Source organism: Serinus canaria, chromosome 15 (assembly GCF_022539315.1).
Source record: "Serinus canaria isolate serCan28SL12 chromosome 15, serCan2020, whole genome shotgun sequence".
NCBI lineage: Eukaryota > Metazoa > Chordata > Aves > Passeriformes > Fringillidae > Serinus > Serinus canaria.
In genome coordinates this window covers 5,713,436-5,730,258 of record NC_066329.1, presented here as the reverse complement: position 1 = coordinate 5,730,258, position 16,823 = coordinate 5,713,436, and the positions used below count along the sequence as shown (strand labels likewise).

The 16,823-nt window shown below is 40.4% G+C and overlaps 1 protein-coding gene across 2 annotated transcripts in view; it reads right to left on the bottom strand.

Annotated features, from left to right (window-relative positions):
- Window positions 1–293: 293 nt before the first annotated feature.
- The window catches only part of PI4KA (phosphatidylinositol 4-kinase alpha), a 54,232-nt gene continuing 37,702 nt past the window's right edge, over window positions 294–16,823 (bottom strand). For both annotated transcript variants that reach the window (XM_018916529.3, XM_018916530.3), the window contains exons 32-55: window positions 16,486–16,613; window positions 15,086–15,244; window positions 14,710–14,861; window positions 14,102–14,209; window positions 13,261–13,388; window positions 13,065–13,184; window positions 12,342–12,421; window positions 12,011–12,204; window positions 11,190–11,280; window positions 10,223–10,390; window positions 9,621–9,674; window positions 8,285–8,405; window positions 7,855–7,984; window positions 7,667–7,737; window positions 6,760–6,832; window positions 6,549–6,619; window positions 5,848–5,957; window positions 5,148–5,252; window positions 4,577–4,702; window positions 4,128–4,248; window positions 3,298–3,457; window positions 2,365–2,454; window positions 2,081–2,164; window positions 294–1,001 (exon numbers count right to left, since the gene is read on the bottom strand). In XM_018916529.3, coding sequence (XP_018772074.2) covers window positions 950–1,001; window positions 2,081–2,164; window positions 2,365–2,454; window positions 3,298–3,457; window positions 4,128–4,248; window positions 4,577–4,702; window positions 5,148–5,252; window positions 5,848–5,957; window positions 6,549–6,619; window positions 6,760–6,832; window positions 7,667–7,737; window positions 7,855–7,984; window positions 8,285–8,405; window positions 9,621–9,674; window positions 10,223–10,390; window positions 11,190–11,280; window positions 12,011–12,204; window positions 12,342–12,421; window positions 13,065–13,184; window positions 13,261–13,388; window positions 14,102–14,209; window positions 14,710–14,861; window positions 15,086–15,244; window positions 16,486–16,613 — 2,696 coding nt within the window. In that variant the 3' untranslated portion in view covers window positions 294–949. The remainder of the gene's footprint in view (window positions 1,002–2,080; window positions 2,165–2,364; window positions 2,455–3,297; window positions 3,458–4,127; window positions 4,249–4,576; window positions 4,703–5,147; window positions 5,253–5,847; window positions 5,958–6,548; window positions 6,620–6,759; window positions 6,833–7,666; window positions 7,738–7,854; window positions 7,985–8,284; window positions 8,406–9,620; window positions 9,675–10,222; window positions 10,391–11,189; window positions 11,281–12,010; window positions 12,205–12,341; window positions 12,422–13,064; window positions 13,185–13,260; window positions 13,389–14,101; window positions 14,210–14,709; window positions 14,862–15,085; window positions 15,245–16,485; window positions 16,614–16,823) is intronic.

Here is a 16,823-nt window from a genome sequence, read left to right as displayed (position 1 = left end):
AGAGCCCATGTAGAAGGACAAGCATGTAGATAGGGAAAAAACCCCCGAAAGACCTATGTCCCAGCCCAGGATAGAGGCCCTCAGTCAGCAACACTGGGGAGCTTTACCTTGGTCCTATATTCCAGCTCTTGCACCAAACATTTATTTTACGAATAAAAAATCTCACTTGAGATGGACAAGCAGCTGAAGAAGAAATTAGATTTCTCTATTAGAAAGAAAGGGAGTAATATAATGAACAGTACACAAGGGTGCAGAGTGATGTATATACACTAAAAACAGCACAGGGCAAAACATTTGCAACAGACACGAAGTCTAAGGTATTTTATTATATTTTATAGATTAAATATATCTTCAGTAGAGTCTCTTTTTAAAACACACAAAAGGAAAAAATACATTCTTCATGTACATATGAAATACTGACCATGTAGCAGGGACCATGTACAGTGCAAAATATGAACACAGCTACACACACATCACCACCTTGGATGATTATCGAGCTTTTTCTACAGTAAAACTGGAAAAAGTTAACATTTCTGTTTCCAAAGAGAAATCCATACCCTTCCCTACTATGGCATTTTGTGCGATTGTGCAGGAAAGGGTTTAATTTACTTTTTAAAGACATTATAAAATCCTTGCATTGCATGAAAAATTATCGAACTCCTCAAGCTTTACCACTTTCACACATTCACAACTGTAATACAATTTTTATTGTGATTGCAACCCAACTCCAAAAATCCAGGGAAAAACAGTAATATATATAACCTGGTATAGAGAAAGGAATGGATCAGAACTGATTGTTGCAGTGGTCAGGAAACATGTACCCAACATGTACACACACATACACAGAGGGTGGAAGATAGCAAGGTGTGACGAGCATCTCCTGTTTGTCACAAGTTTGGAGTGAGGGCACGGGGTTGCACATTTCACTTCAGCAGTGGATCTCTAGTGTCTAGTATGGGATGTCATTCTGGTAGTACTGGATCATGTCATATGTTCTACTCCTAGAGAAGAAAAGCAAACCAGAGGTAAGGAAAAGTTTAAAAAAACACTGCACCCATTGTCAAGAAACATTCATCAGGATCTCACAGAGACAAAACATGGGTGAAGGAAATCAGCTGCTAATCAAAACTAGTCCTCCATCCTTTGAAGGCATTGTGAAGGCCCAGTTACTGTTATGGACAGCACTAAACATCCTGCTCTTGTTTAAACTAATTTTAAAAAGTATTTCCACACTTCCCAGCGTGGCAACAGCATCAGCGGCTCGAATCCTGTGTTTGGATAAGCCACAAGCACATCACAGGGCATTTGCAGTTTGTTTTAGGAGAAGGAAATGCATAATGAATGAATCAAGATCATCAGGGCTGCATAGAGACAGGATTATATGGAAATAGAAGTCATCTTAATTAAGGAGAATGCTAATAATGAAAATAAAAGTGCAGAGGAAATCACAGCATTAACAGCAGCATCTCTGATGAGTGACTGAGCAAACAAATTTCAGCCTGTGACAGATAACTCAATTATCCGTGGGTAGAGCTTATTCAGGTCACAGATTAGCCATGCCACAGGTAGAAAAGCTCAAGTTTGTCAGAACTAAGCTGGTTCTGGCCATTCACACAGCAGGGTCACTGCCTTCACCCCCCAATATTAATCTGAGATTCTGAGCAGGTGCACTAGGGAGCACTGGAACCTCCATTCTAGTGGGCTGTATCTAAGCCAGTGAGTGGCACTGGTCTCAAGCTGACCCCATATGGAATGACACAAGAATTTGTGACAGACTCTCCAATACAGCCCACAAAGTCTGTATTATCTAGCATAATAAAGCATGTGCTTAAGATGTTTAACTACTATATTTATTCTTTAGTCTAACCAGCCTTGCTACTTGACCATCCTGGACTTAAGTCTTCCTTCCCAGCACAAAACAGAGGAGATGCAGCACGTTCAGAAACAAAGCTGCTACCCTGCACTATCAACGACTCAAAAATTTTTGGCATCTGACTGATAAAACTCTACTTTTCAGCTCTGCTCAAAGCCTGATGGCCTTCCTTTAGCCAGAGAGAGAAAACGTGCATAGAAGCCAAACCTGTTGCTGAGGAAACAATTCTGGATGATCTTGATAATGAAAGTTGCAGCCTCCCTTTCAGTCATGTTGGGGCTGAACCTGTGTCTATTTGCAGAAAATCACAATCAAATAAGAGAAAATTAGTGAGGTTTCCTTTGAACATGGTACAAATGTCTCTCTGCACAAGCTCAGCCAGGTATGATTTCACTTCCTGCAAGTAGCTACTTCTTGTGAAACCACTTGGTACAAATGACATAATATTCTACTAAAAAACATTTTCCAGTTCACACATATTGCTGACTTACTTCAACAGCTTGATTGTCTGCCCTCGGAAACAGGGCAGCCCTGTATCCAACATCAGGGTAACCAGTGAGACCACAGCATCCATGTAAGGCCTAGAGAAAAAGAGGACAAAAACGTCAGAGCATTCAAACTCCTGCAGCCTTAGCAGTTAAAGCACACAAGCTGAGGAGTTCAACGAGCTGGATCCCACCTTTTTCTGTAATTAAATCAACACAGATAATCCTCTTACATTTGCTGGTGAAGCTACACCATTGCTTGCAATCTGTCACTTTAATTAAATGTCACTCCTTTATGCTGGACTGTTAGATACTCAGAATGCTGCTAGATGAAGTCTCAAGAAGGATTATGTAAAGTAATGCTTTAGCAAACAACATTTCTTTGGCATCAGAAAGGTGAAGCAGTGCACCAAAACAGCATAAAAGGCTGAAACCAGCAACACCACACAGGAACATAGGATCTTTTAATCTTAATTACACTGGGTAATTCTTTGCTATATCAGCCCACTTTCCCTTCTCCTTCCTGTCCCCTTGCTCAGAACACTTATTATCTACCAGGCTTTTACTCTGCTACTTGAGTGACACACATTTGCTTTGCCACAAGAACTTTGTCCAGACTGTTTCCCCTCAAGGAACCAAAATGATCTTGATTCCAAGACAGTAGTTTCTTATTGTATTAACAGTGCACTAAATTGTGTGAGGAAACGTGTGAAACATCACATTCATATATTGAATATATAAAATTTTAAAATATAACATAAGGACAAAAAAAAACCCCACAATGGTAAACTGTAAAATATCAGGATTATTACATTGTTTCAAAGTTTGCAAGACTACCAGGTTCAGACTCCCTACAAGTCGACATTTTTTATTATTTATCTTCCCATCTGGCTTTGGGCATGCAACAACTTCCACTCTGAGCAGCTAAGAACACCTTACCTGACTGCCAGATAGCCTCTGACACACATCTCCATAAACCATTTGAATGGCGTTGCCTCCATTTTCCCTCCCATTATCATCACCATCTCATCAGTCAGTTTAATGTCAGGCTCCCAGCCCAGGTTTCCACCAGGTGAGCTTTCAAACATGAATCCAAAATCTGTGCACAAAAGATAAACTGCCTCATAAACTTTGTTGGTTAATTGTGCACTGTTACAGCTGACAGAAGCAAGAGATGTGGATTGCATGTATTAATGTAAACATTTTAACTCCAACTGGAAAAAAGCTTTGGTGAAGTGTAAGAATACCAACAAAACCATCATCAACATGACATGAGAACAGATGTAAGAATGGTGATATCAAATAAACTGCTGAAATACTGGGTGCAGTTCCAGAAAAGCAAAGCTAAAGCAGAGGTTACAGCCTCACACAACTATATAAATTTACTTGTCAAGTTTAATTCATACCCTTGCAGTGATGAAAGGAATCCAAAGACACATTTCTGTAATTACACACACGCACACACGTATCCATGCACGAGTACACAAACATGTGTCATCCGTGTGTATGTGCTTTGCCATGTCATACATCTGTGTGTATATACTTTCCTGAACCTGACAAAATTTTACAGAGCTAAATTGACACAGAAGCAGCCAACACAAACACACAACACTAGGGACGAAGGCATGAAAACCTTCCATGTATGTTTACAAACAGTGAAACCAGTATACAGGATCTCAAAGGGGAAATGGCTTATTGTCTGTTATCAGCAATACTTCAGAGCAGAAAGCAAAGGTAATAACTGACATTCAGAGGTGCATATGACTGACCAATATGAATGATGTGTCCCTGTTTGTCCAGCATGATGTTGCCATTGTGCCTGTCTTTAATCTGGAGCAGGAACAGGAGCAGACTATAGGCAGCCATACTGCGGATGAAATTATAGCGGGCCTGTGCAAACAACAAGTGAAAACAAATCAGAACAACTGACAGAATTTAATAACTCTCCATCAGGAGATGAGACAGACAAACAAAGCTTTTTTCTTCCATTTATGATTAGTTTGAAGCAATGTCCAATGACATTCTCCATATGTCTATAGCTGCAATTACTCCTTTGGCTAACTCACTAATAGCTAAAACTGGATTATTATTAGCATTATCAGCATCAGGAACTAGATACAGCATTATAGTAGTCATTATGTAATTATTTGTCATTACTTCTTATAGGTAGAATGTTTCTAGGTTGATATTTTGCTATGCTTGCCCACTGATATTTTACCTTCTGGAATGCAAGGGTAGACTCATCTCCATATTGCCTTGTAAAATAATCATACATCCCAAAGTCTGTCTGCCTGCCCAGCTGGTCACGGGATGTGCAGTCAGGAATGCACTCAATAACACCACACTGGAGGGGAAGAAGAGAAACAGGTTTGTAAAGCATGCTCCCAAATATATTTTGTTCATGGCTCTTGGCAGTCATACAGGTTCTCTGGGAAATATGGGGAAGCCTATAGATCACCAAATACAAATTTTCTAGTTCATTAATTTGAAAAAAGTATATCCTCTCTTTTAGGATTTCCATGCAACTAAGACAAACTCCGTGACTTTCCACTGCTTTGCACAATATAGTCCCAGAAATCAAACCAAACATTTGCAAGCAGCAAACTTTCAGAGCCAAAAGCTTTAGAAAAGCAGGAAGCAGGAGAGGAAAGACTCTTTCTATTGCTGGTACTCCAAATATTTGGCGTAAGTGATGTGAGCAGTACTTCCTCGTAGAATGGAATTTTTATGTGTGCTGGAAGAAAGTATTTTTGAATTTTCTACAGAACTACAGTTAATTGCTCACTTACCCCAGGAGCTGTGGCCACCACTCTATATGGAAACACAAAAAGATCCAGGCCTACCAGCTGAAATATGTTCTTGAAGAGATCGATGATTTGTAAAGCTAGCATGTCCTGTCAGACAAGAAAAAAATTGCACAAACATTACAGGGGTTACAAGTCATAACCTGGATTATAAACATGCTCTGAAGAATGCTGAGGTGCACATTAAGTTAAGCAGGTGTGCAGATGTGATTGTGTATGCACTAGGGGAGAAATCAAAAAGGGAACTGATAAATGCTGTGTGAATGGGCAGCAAGCAACATTGATGATTTAACTGCTGACCTAAGAATGAACTGCCTATCACCCTTTCATACAAGGGCTATTAATAACTCCAGGGATAATAACCAGCATTCCCTCTTAATCAATCAAATTTCAATGTACAAGATCCCACCTTAGGAACTAAAGCTATATTACCAATAGCTCAATTGAAAAATAAATTCTGTAAAAAAATTTTTAAGGCTTGGTAAACCTGTCTTGACAGAATGGCCTTTATTTCGAAACCAGAACTTCTCTAGTGGTACCACACAGTTCTCCCTATCAGTCCATAACTAGCAGAGATTACCAAAGTTCCAAAGGAAAATACTTCTATATTAAAATTATTTCCTTCTTATACATTATCACCTTTAAAATCTGCGTCCTCTAAGTGCAAAGCCCCACAGCTTTGTACCTGTCTGCAGTCATCGCCCACTTTAAAGATTGCAGCCTGCCAGCAGACCTTCTGACTGTCCTCATCCTCTTCCTCACTCTCATCGATGGAGTCAGAGCGACAGCGCAGACCTGCAACAAGAGAACCAAGCAAAACCCAGACAGGCACTTTCATCAGTAACTTTCTGTCATGACAAGCCCTCTGCACTCAAACCCACAGCATTCCACTGCACGTGCACCACAGATATTTCTGCTTTACAAGGTAACTATCATAAGATAGTTCCCTTTGTCTAGAGGAATTAGAACATCTCAAACCAGTGTTTGTGATTTATCTAATAACTGTCTGCACTGCGTTGAGCTAGACAGCTGGAGACTCCCACAAAACATCTTGTGAGAGAAAATCTGCCAAAACCTGGATTTTGCTACTGTCTAAAAACCCAGAAAAGGCCAGTGATTGCTATTTTAGTCTAAAGTAACTGTTATAATTTCTTCAAGAGCCCTATGTGGCTTGCTTCTTGGGACTTAAAAAAAAAAAAATTAAGTTCTCAGCATTTTCTTCTCTCTTCCTTTAATCCAGTTTAATTTCTCAGCTGAATCAAGGCAGATAAAGTTCAACACAGAAATACTTTTTCTGCAGTGGTACAGGTCACTAAAAGCAGGCAGTTTTAAAGGCATTGCTGACGATTAATTAGTAATATCAGTGATCAGGTTGCAGTTACTCACCTTCTTTTTCAAGCTCACTGACTCCACATCGTTTCACTTTGAATTTGGCCAGATAAGGTGCTTTTGCTGCACTAAATTACAGAAGAAACGAAGATGATGATGAGTGCAACTAGCCAAACAAATATTTATAGAAAAATACTTGCATATCATTAATTAACTTAACAAGCATATATCTATCTATATAAAAATAAATATAACAAGAGCATGGTACCTCTGCATAGGAGTTCCTGATTTGTAATCAATATCCAGAACGATTGCTTCAGGATTGCTGGGCAAGTAACAGCCTGCAAAACAGCAGACAGCTGAGAACAAATCCACTGTGAGACAATGCAAGTTGGACAATAACTGATGGCAGTGCCTAAAACTTCAGTACATAGTTTTGAATTAGAGAGAAACTGGAGATTACAGTCTGTGAGCCATGAAGGATATGGTATCCTTTGCATTAGTGAGAGATTCCCAGAATCTGACAGTTTTGAGCTAATACTGCAGAACCTGTACCACAGAAAGGACATTTCTTACAGCAGTCCTGAATTAGATGTGGCAGCAGCACCAGTGGGCAGTGCCCTCAGTCACCAACACATGGTACAAGGTCTGAGACCTGTTATAGGTCAGGAAAAGCTTTCATTAAACTCCATTTTAAAGAGAAGATCCAGGCTGGGAAAATGTATGTTCAGGATTTGAGAGTACCCTCAGATAATGACATTTCAAGAGAATGCCTGATGGGAGAAAGGGGAGAATTAAAGGAACTGGACATGCTTCATTCTTGAAATAACAAAACTTCTCAAAAACACCACATCTTTTTAAAAAAGAAGGTGGTAGAAAGCAAAAGAGTTTATTTATCCTTCTCTTCAGACACACACTTCTACTTTTATCCACTATATGCATTACCTAACTTGCTTTTGGGTAAGTTTTGATGCACTATATAGAAAATTTTGGATGGACAAAAATATTTGAATTTTTTTCAAGAAAGAAATAATCAAACAAGAACATCCACCAGCACCAAAACTGAAATCTCTACAAACTGCCACTCGCAGGGATTTCAAGATCTGCTTGCAGAAAATAAATAATCATGTTGAATGTAAAAGCCCACAATTTTATATGACTAAATCACATCTTACCAGGCTGCACTTTCACCTCAGACAGAGCACTCAAACAAGCTTTTTTTCTTTCATCTCCTTTAGGGAATGGCCTAGAAAGATGAATTACCTTTTAATTATCTGCATATTATATATTACTCTACACAGAAGCCTCAAGTTTGTTTTAAACTTATACAAACTGAGCACAATTTCTGAAATACAATTCTTACTTGATAATGGCTGAAACATTGGTGATTTTATTAAAGAAATCAAACTCCCGTTGGTAGAACTCCTTGGCTGGGCCAGACAATGAGCCAGTTATCTCCTCCACTAACTGCTCCAGAAGTTCCCCAATGTCAGCTGCATGTGAAAAAAAGGAAGCAATTGTGTCAGAAGCTTATTTCAGAAAGTAAAATAATATGACTGATGGAAATCAGCACCTTTGGATAGTATTCAGAAAAAGGTACTGAGGGAACCAGCACCCTGTCTCTCTTGATAGACTCTATCAGGCACTGATGCAGAATGGGCCCCACCTCTTCAAGTAAAAGAGAATATCTCAGCTAAAAGGATTCTTCCTAACAAACAAGCAGCAGGAAGAAGATTTAGACTGGACTGGGAAAAGGAAAGGAGTCAAGTCAGATTATATTTTGAAGTACTCACGATCTTTTTGATGTCCTTCTTCATCCAGGTAGATATTGGTCTTCATGTTCCAGATGAACTGGTGAGCCAAGAGCTGCGATTTGGAAGCTGCCCACAGGATGTATTCCCTAACATAACCCATCTGTAACCAAAGGCAGACCAGTAAAGGATCAAAGTTCTACAACTCTCAGACACAACATTACTGCTTCTAACAGCTATTCTAGAAACCCAGAAAGTGTTAAATGGATGGAAAGAAGACTTCTGCACCCTCTCATTTTGCTAAAAAGACATGAATGACGGTGTATTTTAAAAGGTAGCAAACTGATCTTAAATTGTTTTCAGCTTTATTACTGACCTATTCTGTTATTCTAATCAGCCTTTCCCCACCTCTAGGCCATTTTCCATCTGTACTTTTTGGATTTCAAATCTCTTAGAGCTCAGAGCATCTTCTACTAAGTGTACCAAGCACAGTGTAACAGGGACACTGGTCTTGCCTGGCATCACTACTGCTCCTGTAATACCACAAATCTACACAGTGTCACAAGGACTGTACAGTCTGGTGGCAAGAACTGCATATGCTGGCACAGTTCCACTGAAATTCTGGAAAGTAAGAAGACACTTATGAAGTTGAAGTGTCCAAAAAAATCATACTCCTTCCAGCAGCCACATTCCCTTTCCTCTACCTGCAACTACTTTTGTAGTCTATAGGTGTTCCTAGAGGTGTTTGACTGACATTAACAGACAGGTGTCTGATGTTTGTGCTCTGCATTGCAGAGTTCTCAAAGAATAACTACAGTCAGTCACCTACACTATGGGATGGGAATATGTTCACCTGAAACTAATGCACTGACCAGAGTTCACTGCCTCGCTGGCAGGTAGAATGATCTCACATTAATGAACTCTGAACTTGGTTGTCTAGCTTTACTTTGGCTTCTGCAAGATAAGGCTGAGATCTGATTTCATACATGTGATAGAGCACAAGACACCCCTGGATGTCTTCTCTGGTTAACTCTACAGGAAAATGATTAAGGGTAATGATTTAACTTCATTAATGAAGTTGTCTCATGCAGACCTCCAAAAGCTCTATCCAAAGAGAGTCCTACCTGGGGTTTCCCATAACAAAATCCCTTTCCTGATAGATGAGCTACGTAGCCTTTCTCAAGTTTATGTGTTCATAAAAGAGATGTATCCAAAACCAGCCACCCTCTAGAGACAATAATTTTTCTTCTATGTATTAAATATAGGATAATAATAAGCAGCATTAGATTAAGCTTAATTTTTGTTTATTTACTGCTTTAAATTTAAAAGCTACATTAAAAATCTTTTTTCTTCACATGCAGCTGATTCATAATCTCACCTTGTCATACCGCAGTGCCTGAACAATCTGTGGAATGTAGAATAAAATGGCATCCTGAAAGAGAAGGGATGGCAGGGTTTTACTGTTTTGGTTTAGTAGTCAGAAGGGAAGATGAGTCACATACACAAAGTAAAGCTCCTTTCAGTTAGGTGATAAACAAAATCCCACTGCCTCTTCATTTTAAACTATGTATGCAACTCTCTCAAATCTAAGTATTAATCTGTTTAGTTACTCTCTTCAAAAATATAATTAATAATCATGTACTTCACAGTCCTAAAAGAATTCTGACAAGTGCTAAAAAACAGCTTTCTGCTACCTTAGAAGAAACAACTTTGTCAGTCAAAGAGGCAAAAGAGATGATTTGAGAAGGGCAGTCTGAAAAATTCAGCTTAGTGTCATTTACAACAAAGCTGCAAATGCATGAGCCAGTTTTACATGGGACAATCAACTTCAAGTTTCTATCCCACTCTGTGCACATTATGCAGTGTGCTATGCCCTTTTAGCACATGCCTCTCCGTGGCATTAAAATGAAATTTGTGGCCACAGTGACCAGGGCCATAACTTCCCCTGGAGTGCTGAGGCTTTCTTGGAACTCTTCTCACCGGAGGGAAAGATCTCAGGACTTTAACTCCATACTGGGCTGTCAGAGGATGGGGTGGGTACATGCTGGAGAAGTAGGACAGGCCAGTTGGTGGATCTGTGGGTGCCCAGCACAGGACGTGGCTCAGCTCAGGTGCATCAGCATCGATGGTGTGCCAGGTAACCAGGTACTGAAAAAGCAGGTCAGACACATTAGGGGTTTGTAGCACTCACTGATGTGTGGGTACGACATATCAGACAGTTATGCTGTCATCTAGCTCCCTCCAGCAGGACAAGTGAAATATGGAACATTCTTTTTTTACAAAACTATGGCTGTTTTATCTAATGCATTTTTTCCATGGAAACCTAGCTGTTGGAATCACCTCAACTCCCAGAATACCAAATGAAGTTACTAAAACCACAGTCCAGGAGTTCTTGAACAGGGAGAAAAAATAAAGGATGAGTCATTTTGAAAGGGTCAAAAAAGGTTCCATTTTCCTTTCCTTCCATCTATTTTACAGGTGATGTACAGAACACAGTTGTGACAAGACTGTCCCTCACAGGACTAAAGTGCTCTACTGCAGATCAGCATGATGAGTCTTCCTCACTTCCAGACCTTGGGCTCTGGATACACAGAAAAGTATATGCTTGAAATAACTTCAGCAACACTCATCATGGCTTGGTCCAGGGATCTTTTCATTTATTTTGCCAAAGGAACAGAAATGGTGATTATAGTGCAAGTGATGAGTTTTGAGCCGCAGTGAGAATACCCAGAAGCAAAATGTACAATTAGCCAACTGGCTACCTCCTCTCACTGCTGTGATTCTCCTCTCAGCATCCCATTTCCACAGCTGCTCTGTTATTCCCTCCTACCAGAGATATGGGTAGCACTAGAACATACCCTGTGGTAAGTCAAGACTGTATTTTCCAATATATCTGAGTGAAATGGGCCTCCTAAGGCCCTGTAACAGTAAAAACATTCCCAGGTACCTTTATTGCCTCAGGAACATCACTAACAGCTCCCGGGTCCAGCCGGACCAGACGGGTCACTTCTGTTCCAATAGCTTCAGTGTTCTTAAACCTAAGTATAACCAGGAACACAATAACATTATTAGAAAATTTTGATGGCTTCCTCTATTTATGTGAAGATGAGAACAGCAGAATGCAGAAAACTATATGCTCAATAAACAAATAGTCCAACTATGAAATAACATACCCCAATATGCTGTGGAAAGGGGATTCTGAAACAACTGGTCCTCATCCAGTGCTTTTGTATAAACCAGTTGTATTTCAGCCCACTTCCACTAGTGGATTCTTGGCTGAAATATTCTGTCTGGGATTCTACAGCAAGCAGTGTACAGAACTCTACTTGGCAAAAACGATCACTGTCGTAAGGGGGAAAGAATTTCCTTTCCCTTCTGGAGCCAACTATGCTAATTCTCCTATAATAGTAAAGTGCAAACCAATATCTAGCAAAAAACACTGCATTCCAAGATACTTTTAGCACTGCTTAAATGCTATGCTTGCTAATGGGCTGAATGCTATTAAAAAACAAACCTGATTTCTTCAGAATCAAACACTGTCTAAGCACTGGCAAAGAGCAGATGGTAGGAAAGGCAGGTGGACTTCATGAGTGACTGAGCCAAATGAGTCTATTAAGTAATCTAGTTCTTTTCAAAGGTCTCAAACAGTTGTGACAGTATGCAAGAGGCTGCAACCAGCAGCAAGTGCTATCAGTATTTACTGTAAATACTCACTCAACTTCTAAGGCAGCAGTAATTGCATCAGTTGTTTCTTTTGAAATATCTCACCTGGTAGGCAGCTGCACAGCAAGATAAGGAGAAATGCTCCAAGCCAGATTCACATTATCCTTCCACTGCTTCTCACTAAGACTGATGTATTTAGACCTCCAGTTTGCTACACTGCTCTCTCCAGTTTGATCCAGCTCTAGCTCAGGAGAAGACAGTGGATTGTACCATGTGATCAAGCGTTCAATCTCAGTAGCCTGAAGGAAACAGGAAAAATAAAGGATTTTCTGGAAGAAGCAAAACACTCCCAATGTCATACTTTAGTTTATATATCCTGCAACAATAAGAGGGTCTTAGAAATTCATGCAGTTTGCCCATCCTTCTGATGACTCACCAGCAACGAGAGCAGTAATGTCCTGCGCTTCATGTAGTACTTGTGCAGTTGCGTCCCCCTGTTTGTCTTCTTGGACATACCTGGAGAAAAGGATTAAAAGGTTTTCAGTGGCTTTTGTTCAGTAGGTGAAACTGTACTTTCAAACTGTCCACAGCTGGAAACATGAACACAGAAGAACTGAATAACCACAGGACACCTGTAACTTAGATCAGATTGGCAGCAGGAAGTCAGCACTGCAGCCACTCATCATGCAGGTGTTCTTTGAATATATGGAGTACAACAGGCTACAGAGATATTAAGCAGTGCATTCACTTTAGGAACATGACAGTCTTCTAAAAAAAACGAGAACGTAGCTTTAAAACTGTACAAAAATACAGTCCATGATCTCATGATCTAATGTCACTCTGCTGTCCCCAAAAAACACTAGGGGCATGTTTCCATGAAGCAAAAAAATTCCTCACAGGATTTCAATACAACTTGATCTCTTCCAGTCTTATTTCTCCTACACAACAGAATTGAACATTCTGTCAAAAAACTCAGGTGATATCAGAACTTCCCTCCTTGTCGCCAGTGAGACTTTTTCTGCCTTTGATTTTCAGAGTTTGGCCCTGGTAGTTAAACAGCCTGCCAGAATACGAGCCTGATGTTTAATGTAAATATTGACTTTAAATATCTGAACATAAACCGTGCTGTAAAATTGGCTGGTTGCAATCCAAAATATACCTGATTTCTTAGATATGGTTGACATGCCACTGGACAAAGGATAAGTATTTATCCATCCTTGTGTAGCCTGTTGCCGAGACCCAACATTGATATCCAGGTTGCTCCTGGTGTCTTGATTATCTAAGAACAGAGCACAGATCTGATGTAGAATCCAAAGAAACCAGACACTTTCAAAACAGCACTTGAGGGAACTCACCAGGTGGCACAAGTTGGCTGGCTGTCAGATACTTCTTGTCTGAGAACATTGCTGTCCAAAACTTGATCAATATGCTGATATCCTCACGGAGCCTCTTTTCTCCTTGTGTAGGGAACTTTGAAGGACAACTTGAAGAAAAAACACAAATAATGTAATACTGAATGCACGGGGGGGGGGGGGGGGAAACTCCCAGCAGTCAAAAACCCTCACCAACCTAAGCAAGTTGTACTTTTTATTCTGACTGAAATCTACAAGGATGAGACCACACATCACTACATTTTATCCTCATGGCTTTATTATGTCTGACTGAAGAGCACAAACTTCCAATTATAACTGAAAATTAGGGCAGCAGTCTGTCAGCATCCTGGATTCATTTGAAAGTCATTATTAGGATTGAGTGACCTCCTCACATTCAGACATTCCTATCAATTAAATTTTCTTTTGTGCCCGTGTCAAATGTTGAAATAATCAGATTCAATGTGCCTGTATTTTGAAAACAATGAAACTGTATTCCAGCCACACATACTATAACAGCAGTTCTTTAAACCTTAAAAATCTAGATACAATTTTGAGCATTGAATAAACTTAAAAATAAAAAAAAGGGAAAAGAACAGAAACATTCCTGCTTTTTAAATCACACATAAAATCTGAAACTAATATATAAGCCTCTTTGACATAATTTATGAACCATACTTAAGCACAAGACAAGTTTCTGTTAAAGTGGGTAAAAAAGGAAAGGAAGAAAAATCACTACAAGACCAGCTGCTGCTTTGAAGTATCTCTGAAGGTCCAGGAAAAATACAAACACATTTTCAGTGAGTTGTTTCAAATAAAAGAGTACCTGAAATAATCAAAGGCAGTTGAATAAATCTTTTCTCTCAAAACATTTCGGATAGTTGCATTTGGAACCACATCAGCATGCAGCAAAGACAAACCCAGGGTCAGCAACCTAATAAGCAAAATAGAGAATGAAAATGTTGGCTCTCCCAAAACGGTGACCAATACTCCACCATGCAAACCACAACTACAGCTGAAAATGTAGCCTGAGAAGTGTCTGTTTCAGAGCTCCTAGCAACTGGTTCACATTATTACCAGTCTGTTTTAAAGCTCTGAGTGCTGAACTACAGAAACTGAAAGCCTTCAAGTCACAAAAGATGAAAATAATTGATGAAGCAAAGACTAGATTCATTACTAGATCCATGATGTGGGCTATTCACTATATGAAATCACCCATGAAATTTCCTGAAACACCAAAAAAGTACTTTCAAGCTGAAGTGATCAACTTCTGCTTTGAAAACAGAGTTTAGACTGCATCACTGCAGGCTTTAAAAGCAATTCTCAGCACCTGAAGCCAAGCTAAACATGTAGTGTTTAGCTGTTTTCTTCCATCTCCCTATAACCTTAGTTCTTATTTCTGTGATTGCAGAGGAAAAACCCAAGAGCACTCACTTGAATCGGGGCCCAATGGCTGCCACGTGCCGGTTCAAGCTGCCTTTGGCCCCCCCAATGTTCAGGGACAGGGAGCGCTGGAGCAGGCTGGAGAAGATCTCGATCTGGTCAGAACTGCAGTACTTGGCTATTTCAAACCTCTGCACCAAAAACTGAGAAAAAGAGACAGACATGCCATGCCTCCTTTGACCTTTCTGAATTTCAAACCCCACCCCTAGACTTCTCTGTTTTAAACACCTTTCTCCCCCTCAATGATTATGCCCATCTAAACAGAGTGTCTCTCCTGGCTGTGAGCACAGGACTCCAGTCCTTCCCCAAATCACAGCAGCAGGAAATACAGACTGCCACAGGTGGGACATTCAGAAAAAATACACACCTCTATCCAGATGTAATGTGGGGTCACCTCTGGTGGACAGGGCCTTGGCTGGCTCTCCTCTGAGGCTGCTAATGGATCTGCTTCTTTCTGCTCTGCAGAAAACAGCCCAACTTTCTGCTCCACTGTCATTTGCCAGGCTCCTGCCATTTCCCGCATGAACTGCAAAAAGGGAGGTGACAGAGCTTCTTGTTTGAAGAGCATCTTCTTACATGGAAAGCACAACCTTTCCCCACAGCACACACAAGAACCTACCACATCTGTTAAAATTCACTGCAGTGCTGACAGAGAGGCAGAGACAAGTCTATACATCCCACATGAAAGAAAATGTTTCTTTCACATACTACATTACAAAAGGAAGAGAGACTCCCCCAGAATCTCAGCTAGTAACAGAAAGACTAAAGGTAGCAGCAGCAGCCAGGCACTGTATTTTATTGAGGAGACTGAACTGTTAGATCAGCCCATGCCATCCATCCTCCTGCTCCACTAAAGGTTGCTGCCTCCCACATGAGCCCAGCAGGGACAAGCATACATCAGGTTCCTGTGACCTGCAGGACATGGTTTGGCCCCTGAACACACTCTGGCTGATCAAGCACAACATAAAGATGGCACCCAATTTAGTTTTGCTGATCCTGCTCTCAGGAGCAGCATTCTCTGTAGTAAGAGGGCTGAGCAACCAAGGGTAGTACTCTCTTCTCAACCAGATACAAAAACATTTCCCCACATGCCCAATGGAAAAAAAATGAAACTGATGCTTAAGAAGTTAACCACTGAAACCTGCAAGTAAACTCAACTAAGTAAATTCAGATGGATGGTTGTCTCCAGCAAGTGAAACACTTGGTGCTCCATAAGCAAAGCAATTACCAGAGGCAGCTTTCTCAGCTGTGTGGACTGTCACTACACCATGCTGAGTTGCTTTATTACCATTACATTGATCCCCATCTCACAAAATTCAACTGGCTTAGCCTGTTACAGGATTAGGACATTTGCAAGCCTATATTTTTATGTAATGGTGCAATACCAGACACCAAAGGCTAATTAATGGGCAGGGACAGTGATTTCTCTTCGTTTCAAAACACCATTCTATAGTTTGTGATAGTATAGAGTCAATTCAGGAACAGCTCAGGCATCTCATCAGCGAAGTTAATTCTACAGCTGGGATTCTAACAGGTTCCTTTTGCTGTAACATTTATGCTGTTGAGAAAGGTCTGCTTCCCACAGTCCACCTCGTGGGGGTGCTCAGATTTCCAACAACACAGGAACAGAGACTTCCTGGCAGGCTAAAGTGACTAACAGTGCATTTAAACATCCTTGACACAGACTCACAATATCTGTGAATCTCCCAAAATCTTCTCTCTTGCCCCTGGCAGGGGCAGAGAATGAGCAATTAAATCACTTCCTACCGGCACTTCTATTCCATTCTTGGCAGCAAGCAGCCACTCCCAGCAAGCAATTGCTGTTTCCATGCCATGCTCGTTGAACATTCGCAGGGGTCCCCAACATAGATGATGAAGGAGCTGGGGATCACAGTCTGAAAACAAACATTCACTTAGATTTCTCCAACAGAACACTGCTTTCCACATCAGCATGAAATTGGCATGCACCATAGGTAATAATCAGTTCCTAATAATAAATAGCTTTTGGTTTAAGGAGGCTTTTCCCCAGTAGAAGCTTAATTGAAAAAATTCAAAACACAGTTTTGCTGCAAGTTGATGCATACTGGGTTGGTATATGGGTAGTT